This window comes from Sparus aurata, chromosome 13 (assembly GCF_900880675.1).
Source record: "Sparus aurata chromosome 13, fSpaAur1.1, whole genome shotgun sequence".
Lineage (NCBI taxonomy): Eukaryota > Metazoa > Chordata > Actinopteri > Spariformes > Sparidae > Sparus > Sparus aurata.
In genome coordinates this window covers 33,377,969-33,387,188 of record NC_044199.1, presented here as the reverse complement: position 1 = coordinate 33,387,188, position 9,220 = coordinate 33,377,969, and the positions used below count along the sequence as shown (strand labels likewise).

The following is a 9,220-nucleotide window of genomic DNA, read 5'->3' as shown; positions in this document are numbered from 1 at the left end:
CTGGCCCCGCCTTTTCCTGTGAGACTGGCCAATGGCGTTCAATCTCAAAACTCGCGCAGCATTTCCTTTCAGCCGTCACCTTTGTTGCACGATATTTATATTTTCCTTCTGAATATGTTGAATATAAATAATCCAAAAGTGTTTCACGGTGTTTGAACGCACGCGGACCCTTCAAAGCTTCGTTTGTACAAATCTTATCGAGTTCTCTATGGAAGCCCGCTAACAATAGCGAGCTAGCTAACGTTACAGGAGCTAACTTTAGCTAGCAGCTAGCTGTGTGTTTTCGTGTTTTTGTTGAGTGAAGAATAAGTTTTTTAAAAAGAGCTTCGACCCTTTTACTAAAATGACGTCTGCCTCAGCGAAGGTGAGTTCTTACCTGGTCATCACCTGGTTATATAGACTTAGTTGTGAGTAAATCCTAACTGTTGGAAAGCAGGTCATACATCTGTACACAAAACTCCGTTCAGAAATCTGCCAGTTTTAAGCATTTCCTCATAACTAAGATATAGACTTAGTGAAAATTGCTTTAACTTTTTTCTCGTTAATAAACCAAATGTCGTGGTAGATTCGGCTTACAGTTAAAGCACCAAACAGTTAATATGAGACAGAAATACAAACTTGATTAGTTGTACTAGCTAGTTGTGGTCTGATGAATATACTATCATGTTTTATGTGGCTTGCTGCTCTTCTATTTATTATATTTATTCTGTTTTTCTGTGCTGTGTAAAGTGTCCTTGGGCGCTTATAGATAAAATGTGTTGTTGTTATTATTATTATTATTACACCATCATATTACTCCTGCACAGATACAGTAATAAAGTCACATCTGTCTGTTGATTGCCATCATTTTAACCTTTAACCTCTAATGAATCAAACCAACACATCGTCCTCTTCACTGCAGGTGGGAGAGATTTTCTCAGCAGCAGGAGCTGCTTTCACCAAGCTGGGAGAGCTGACCATGCAGCTGCACCCGGTGTCAGACTCCAGCCCTGCAGGGTCAGACACACACACACACACACACACACACACTCACACTCACTCACACACACACACACCTTTTATTCTCTAGTATATTTATTAATTGTAAATTTGTCTGTATTAGAATCATTTTTATATAAGGTAGCATTAAGCTTGACACTTTATCAGCATCTCTTTTTAAGGTTAAGTTACGATTATCTACCATTTTATAAGACGTTTAGTTGAATCCCCTGCTGCAGATCACTGGTGTTGTGAGCAGACGGACCTGGACTGTATTAGTTTGAGCAGGTGAACCTAATAATCAGGGCACCGCGTGTTTGCTGAGGCTAGTAGTTCAGATTGTGTTCACAGTGTGATGACGATGCTGCAGAAATGTTCTTGTTGCTCAGTAATTCAGTCTTCAGTGATGACGCAGCACAGATGAATGTATTCAGTAGTTAATGAGCTGATCAGTGAAGCAGAAGCTGACGTCCTCTCTGTGTCTTCGTCCTCAGAGCCAAATGGACAGAGACAGAGATCGAGATGCTGCGTTTGGCAGTGCGTCGATTTGGAGACGACCTCAACAACATCAGCACTGTGATCAAAGAGCGCACCGTGTAAGTCATAAAGGAGCAGTTCATCTATTCTTCTTGTGTTTTAAATATACTTTTTAACAAGTTTTCTGGACATTTAAGGTGAAAAAGCAGCGATAACTTCAGATCTGTTGGATAAATACTCAGATGGTTTGTTCAACAAATGTACTTATGAACATTTTTAGTAGAATGTATGATAATTGGTGTATTATTTAAGTTTTAAGCAACTAATTAATGTATTTTTTAATACATTAGTTGCTCGTTAAATAATTACAAAACTACAGCAACCTTGTAACATTTTACCAGATCTGTTGCTAGAAAATGAAAATAACTTAAAGGAGATTTTCAGAGATTTGATAATAATTGGAAGAGGAACAGTTGCCAGGCAACAAGCAGTGACTCCAGGAAGTCCAGACATAATAACTCTCTTAAAATGTTGATTTGTTGTGTTCATCAGTGAGCATCAGAGTGGCTGGTCGTTGGATCTTGTCAGTGTTGGACAGAGCCAGGTTACCTGTTTCCAGTCTTAATGCTAAGCTAAGCTAACTGCTATCTAGCTAACTAGCTGCTGCTGTAGTTACTGAACACATGAGGTTCAATCTGAACATCTAACTCAGCAAGAAAGAAAAGAAGTTGTACTGGACAAAACATTGAAACCCTCAGAGTGTGTTGTGGGGTTGCCAGGTTTGATCTCTGCTCTCACCACAATCAGCTGACTGCAGGACAGACTGCGGACTCACCTGTACCTGCAGGTCAGGTGTCCTCATGTTGTTCATGTTGTCCTCCTGCAGAGCTCAGATAAAGAGCACCGTGAAGAGGAAGTTGTACGAGGACAGCAGAGTCCCCATTTCCTCTGAGTCCCCGAAGAAGACTGTCAAGAAAACTGCTGTTGCCATGACGCAAGCGCAGACTCCCGCCGCTCCCGCCATGATCGCCGTGTCGACATCACAGGTCGTTGTGGCAACAGGCATGCAGAACAGCCCCTCACTGGCCCCGCCCATCAAGAAACAGAAGACGGCAGGTGAGAGGCGACAGGAAGTGACTTCTGTCACATCAGATCTAGACGTGATGATGACACTCTTCCTCTTCCTCCTCCTTCTTCCTCCTCCTCCTCCTCTTCCTCTTCCTCTTCCTCTTCCCCCTGCAGACGTGACGCTCAGCGCTCTGAACGACTCGGACGTGAACAGCGACCTGGTGGACATCGAAGGACTCGGCGACGGCTCGTCCAACAAGAAACTCAACTTCGATCAAGGTTATTTTTATTATTAATTATTTTTAATTGTCTATTAATTGTTTATAAAATGTCAGAATGAGACGACGTCCTCCGATGTCTGTTTGGACCCTCAGCACAAACTATTTAATACATTTCTTATATTTTTACTTCTTCACTGAGTAATTTTACTTTAGTGAATAGTTTCCCAGGTTACACTCACGTCACTGCTGCCCTGTTGAAGCGCTGTGGTTCTGTGTAATCGGACCTGCGGACCGTTCTTCTCTCAGCTCTTCTGTCTTATTTAACTTTCTGTGAATGTGATCGAACGTCTTCAGTGTTTGTTGTTTCTGTGCCGGCGTGTCACATGACTCCAGTCGAGGCCGTCACGTTAACGACCGGCCATGTGTGTGACCTAAATTAGCTCATTGCTAACTCTGGTACGGAGCAGAAGCTGCGCACCGTCTCCGTCAACAAACCAAAGACATAGATAAATAAATAAATAAATCCATGAGAGGACTGAGCCTCCTGCACTCAGGCTCAGCCACAGTGTGAATCTAACTCGTGTCTCCTGTTCCCTCAGAGAGCCTGAACCTGGACTCCAGCCTCATCATGAACTCCAGTGACCTCCCCCTCCTGTCCCGCTGACCTTTGACCTCCAGATCATCCTGCGGCTTCACGTCGAGCCGCCTCTCAAACATGTACATTTTTACAAAGCCTCTGTTACCGTCCTGTCACCTGAAGCTCACCTGTTCATCAGAAGTTCCGCCTCCACGTGTTTCAGCTCAGATCCGAGCTGAAGGCAACAAATTCACAACAGTTTAATTTTCTTTTTAAAGAACGCGATGAGCTTCAGGTCAGGATTTAGTTTGTTGCTTTTTGTTTAGCAGAATCATGTTTCCATCAGATTTTAGTTTCTGAGTTCTGAAACGTTTTTAGAAATCAGACAAAAAAGTCTCAGAAGAGAAACATCAGTCAGTTTTTTACGTCCTGTGTTTATCGTGCAGAATAATCTGCTTTAAAGACGCTTTAATGTGAAGAGACAACGTGTCGGCACGGAGACGATGAACTGTTCACTCAGATCAGTTGTTTGTGCTCAAAGTACTTATTTCATCTTTAATAATTAATCCCTCGTTTTAATTATGGTGCAGATATGAAGCGTCGCTGTGATCACGTGTCGCCACCTGAACATCTGAGTCACAGCTTCTGTTCTCATGAAAAAAACCAAAAAGATTTTTATCCAGAATCCTCAACGACTCTTTGAACCGTCCAGAGAAAAAAATAATAAATACTCCTTTTACTTATTTCACTTTGTTTCAGTTCAGATGTCGGCTGATGTCTTAACATCAGAAGTTTTTACTCCCTCATATCGGCACCGAACCCGGAAACAAAACCAGGTTAAAGAGCGTTTGAGGATTGTGGAACCTGGATGTTCAGCGCGATGATGTGAATGTGACAGAAACACAGGAGAGGCTCAGAACAGTCGGTTATCCTGTAAAATGTGTTCAACAGACAGAAGGTGGATTTTCTCCACATGTCAACCTGTTAAAGACTTCAGATGGAGGACGAGCTGATGATTAAAGCGAGGGAATAAACAGACGACTGACTCGAGGGGACAGTTCATCAGATGTTCTCCAGAGACGAGCTCGACTTTAAAGTGTCACTCTGCTGTTTTTCTAGTTTTATTTTAGTCAACAAATCTCATGAGGAGACTCAAACCAACAACACGTGAGTCCCGACTTCCTGTCTGACGCTCGCAGCTCATTGGCTCCTCCTGAAGATGTAAATCTTTAAAATCAACTCACAAATATGTCGTTTCTAAAGAAGAGCTGCTGCCTGCAGGTTTAAATCAGTCGTTACTCAAACAGGATGGATAATACGTGCTGGGTGTATTTTCAGCGGCGGCCACAGTTTTCAGTTTGAGTCTGAAGTTTAGTTGTGCTAAAGATAAAATGTAGAAACCAGCAGACGTTTGTGTCAGTGTCCTGTGTTGGTGATCATGAAGGTAGCTGAGATAGAAATCAGGTTTTTGACTTGAACATGTTCCTGATCAGTGGCTGAGTGACGTACAAACACGTTTTGATTATGTTAGTAAAAGAAAACAGAACTCAGATCAGCGTGTTCGTCTTTATTTGTCTGTGTTGGAGGATGTTTGATGGAGTTTTCATGTGTTTCTCTCTTTTTTTCTCCATGTGTTTCACAGAATTTTCACACAGAGAAAAACAATTTGGATCACCAAAATATACAATTCTTCACTTTCCCTTCAGGGCTTCCGTAGTTTAACACCAGGCACCCACAGATCTGTCAGCTGCGGCTACCAAGTGTCATTGTTTGACCTCATTAGACTGAAAAATTTTGCAGTTTGATTCAAATAAGCGCGACACACTGATGTAAAAACTTCTTCTGGAGATTATTTATGAATTAAAAGGTTCCAGTTTAGAAGAAAACAGTTTTCATATTCAGTGAATCCAAAACCCAAAAGATAATCAGTTTCAGTTGAAGTCTAAAAATCCCTAAAAACATTTTTCCGTCTGTGAAAACACAAGTTTTTGTTGTTTTTCTTAAACATATAAATTATTACAAAATATTGATTTCAATTATTTGTTATTAATTCTTTCTTCATAATGTTTTTCATGCTCAGATTCTCCTGATAATTTTTTTTTTTCACATATTTTCAAAGATGTAAAGAACAAAAGAAGGAACTAAGAGATTATTTTACCAACCACAAAACTGTAATAATACAGAAAAACAGATAATAAAGAAAATGACACAAAACCACAAAACTAAATGATTCTTCTGACCCGAGAAGGAAAACACAGGCTCTGATATGATACAGACTTTGTTTTATTGGTAGTTTTTATACAATATAATATATATTTATAGTTCGTAGATGAATCGTCTCCACTAAAAACTAAAAAGTCATTCTGCGTCATTTTTACAGCCACGAGCTCATCAGGAGGGAATGAACACTTGAATATAGACTTTTATTTTACAGTTGCATAAAAATACATCATCTCATTTGTGTATGAAGAGAATTTGTCCAAAAGAAAAGAGAAAAACTATTTACACTTTGAAAATACTTGTGTGAATGTTTTTATAGATGTGCTTTTAGTTCCCTTTAGTTTATCACCTCACTAAAACTCTAGCAGCCCTTTTTTTAAAGTGGAATCTCACTCTGACACGTCGGCCAAACAGAGAACTGTTTCAGAACAGAAGAACGTCTGAGGGAGAAGATTTAACGTCTCTGATGTCTTTTCGGCTTTTTTAGGGAAAATTGATTTTTGTTTTCGCCGTCACAAAACGTATAAAGTGCTTAAATATTTCAGACTTCACGTCCTGACAGAAGTGAAGCCGACGCAAAACTTAAAAACATTAAGAGTTTGATGTTTTGGGAAAACGTTTTATTTGCTTTCTTACAGCGAGTTCAATAGATCTCACAGCTAGTTAGCTTAGCTTAGCATAAAGACTGGAAACGGGGAAACAGCTAGAACTTTTCTTTTCTTACTTTTTAAAGCTTTACAATCTAAACTTTACAATTTTGTTTGAAATCACAGAAATTAACTACAAAAGACGATTTGGGCCGTGAACAAAACTCAGAATCCAGATTCAAACCTCCGACATCAGTTCTGACTTTAGTGACTGTTTGTAGTTTAATCTAAAAAACTTAACATTCAAGATTTCATAGTAACAAAAACACTTTTTTCTTAAGCATTTAAACATTATGATCACGATTCTTTTCCTCCAAATTAAAATATCTTTTGCACAACAGAACATTTTCACGTTGAGGTGACGAGATCACTTTTTTTCTGATTGTGATAAAACAACAAATCAAATGTTTTTAGTCTGGAGGTTTATTTATAACAAATGAATCTAAACTTGAGGACGGAGGATCGTCGTCCTCGTCATTCGTCCTCCACGACTACTACGTGATCTCCTCTCAGTGATTCTGACTGTGATCTGATCTTTACATCATGACGGTCAGTTTTGGTGTTTTTTGCGTATTTGTGCTGAGAAATCATCGTATTTTGTCAGAGTGAAATGTCGCTTTAATACTGAAAAACATTGACTGGTTACTCGCTACATGCTCGTACTTCTGTCTCAGTGACGACAAACTGAAAAACACAAAGAGAGAACAGACATCAGGCTCGACTCCGACACCTGCTCAAAGCCTGAAGTGTAACTGGTGTATAACTGAAGTATAACTGAAGTATAACTGGTGTCAGGTGGAGAAAAGGTCAAGTTTATAACAAAGAACAACCTGAACAGAAAAACTTGAACGTGTAAAGTCTTAAATCCACGTTTGTAAAGAAGCTAAAGATAAAACGGGCGCTGAAAAACTCCTGGAAAGAGTTTCTGAGGGAGAAGAAAGTGTCACGAGGACCAAAGTCATTAAAGAACATACGACTCCAGTGTGAGTGCAGAGCTGATGGATACAGATAATGTTCCATACATCAGTTTTATCTTCTTTAGAGCTGCAACTAATAATGAATACATAGTTTAGTCTGTAAACCAGGCTGATGTGTTGACGTGTCTCTGATATTCAGTTTAAGATGATCAACAGACTGTTCTACATCGTGTCCCGGACAGACTCCAGCTCAACATCCAAACACTGTCATTTGATATGCTAATTGTTAGCATTTACACCCAGATTAGCATCAGAGTTCGAAATCACACTGGAGATGTACGTTAAATAACAACTGGACTTAAAATGATTTGAGCCTGGAGACACAAACCAGGAGCAGTGAATCCAGAGGAGACGCCGGCTGAGAGAAAACTGTTCGTCTCCTCTGTTGGAACGTTCTGACTAAACTTTTGCATTTTGCTGATTAATTTTTGGCTTTAAAACTTCTCTGAAGCAGAAAGAAACCAAACGAGCAGCAGAGTGCAGATGAGTCCTCGTCTGGTCGTGACCCGGCTACATCAGAGCTGCTTCTCTCTCGCTGTGTGGGAGGCGAATGTGCAAAGGTAAAAAAACGACAAACAGAAATTGTCTTAAAGCTACAGTTTGTGTCTGTACAGCTGAGCAGTTTGGCAGCGTGTTGTCACTCTGAGGAACGTCTATCCTGCTTCTCTCCAGTTCAAACTCTGATTGTTCTCATGTCAGAGAAAGATTCTGTTCTCTGACGGGTTCAAGGTTAAACTTGACCTGTAGCTGGATGTTTACAGTGTATTACTGTACAAAAACACATGAAAACAATCAAATTGTGTCTGAAACTCTGAGCTAAATGTCTGCTCAGGTTTATCATTTGATGTCTTATTTCTTCATATTTAATAATGAGAAATTCTTTTGGACTCTAAGTGCATCTTATAGAAACAGGATAGACTCAGAGAGACGGTAACAAGTCAAGACATAAAGCAGGAAAAACAGAAGAAGCAGCAAAACTTAACAGCATTCTTTCATGAAGATTTGTTACTGATCATGTAACAGAAGAAAGATTTAAATGGTCGAACTAGAATTGTGCAAAGTCATGACAACGGAACACGACAACTCTGTCACTAACAGGTTTGGAAACACGGCGACGAGCTCGGCGGGACCGACTCGCCCACTCGTACATTTTTTTGGGGGCGTAAAGACACTTATATATAAAAACAGCTTATAGAGACTCTATGTACACACATCTCACAGGTGGCAGGTCGGGTGAATAGAAAAGACCAGGTCGTCAAAAACAAACAAAAGGATTCCTGTCGATGTCGAACTGATGAGAACCGACCTGGACCCGAATATGACGACATGTCGAGGCACAATGATGAGTGAGAATACAAAACTGTACAATACTGTGCAAGTGCAAAAGTTGGAAGCAGAACTGCAGCTCATTCCTGACCCTCATACCCCCCCCGACCCCCCCTCTGACCCCCCCCCCCGACCCCTGACCTCAACCCCTGACCTCCGACCTCTGACGACACTGCGAGCGTCCCGACTCACCAAAGTCGTTTTTGTGCACTCGTGTTGATTCTTTTACAATAAATCCAGACAAAAGATAATAAAAATCGGACGTTAATATAATTGTCATAAATCCACATTGTGAATTGTTTATTAAAATGATGTCTGTGCGAGGGATTCAGGTTGTCACGGTAACCGCAATGTAAATTTTGATGGGACACGACAGAAGAAGTCACTGAATATCTGTAATAATGTGAATATCTGCAGGATCGGAACCTACAGAGGAGGATCAGAGCCACTGTTAAACTTTAATAAATGTTTACTAAAAATTTAAGAAAGATGGCTAATAATCAGACTAAAATTCTTTAAAAAGAACTTTATCCCCAAAAATTCTTAGACAAAATTTGACATTTTTCCTCCAATTTTGCAGTTTTTCAAAAAAATTCTGACAATATTTTCTTTTTCCTCTGTTTGTTTAACTCTGAGATAAAGTCAGAATTGAGAGGGACACAAAGTCAGAAGCTCTTGTTTCTCAGCGGTTCTGATCCTCGTCCATTATTATCTGATTATAGATCCTGT

General features: G+C 40.0%; 1 protein-coding gene across 1 annotated transcript; it reads left to right on the top strand.

Moving 5' to 3' along the window:
• The first annotated feature begins 5 nt into the window (after positions 1 to 5).
• On the top strand, positions 6 to 4,112 carry bacc1 (BPTF associated chromatin complex component 1). Its single transcript, XM_030437636.1, has 6 exons — positions 6 to 364; positions 902 to 996; positions 1,473 to 1,574; positions 2,342 to 2,571; positions 2,698 to 2,802; positions 3,344 to 4,112. The coding sequence occupies exons 1-6, from the start codon at positions 344 to 346 to the stop codon at positions 3,406 to 3,408; spliced, it is 618 nt and encodes a 205-aa protein (XP_030293496.1). The 5' UTR covers positions 6 to 343; the 3' UTR covers positions 3,409 to 4,112.
• Positions 4,113 to 9,220: the final 5,108 nt, after the last annotated feature.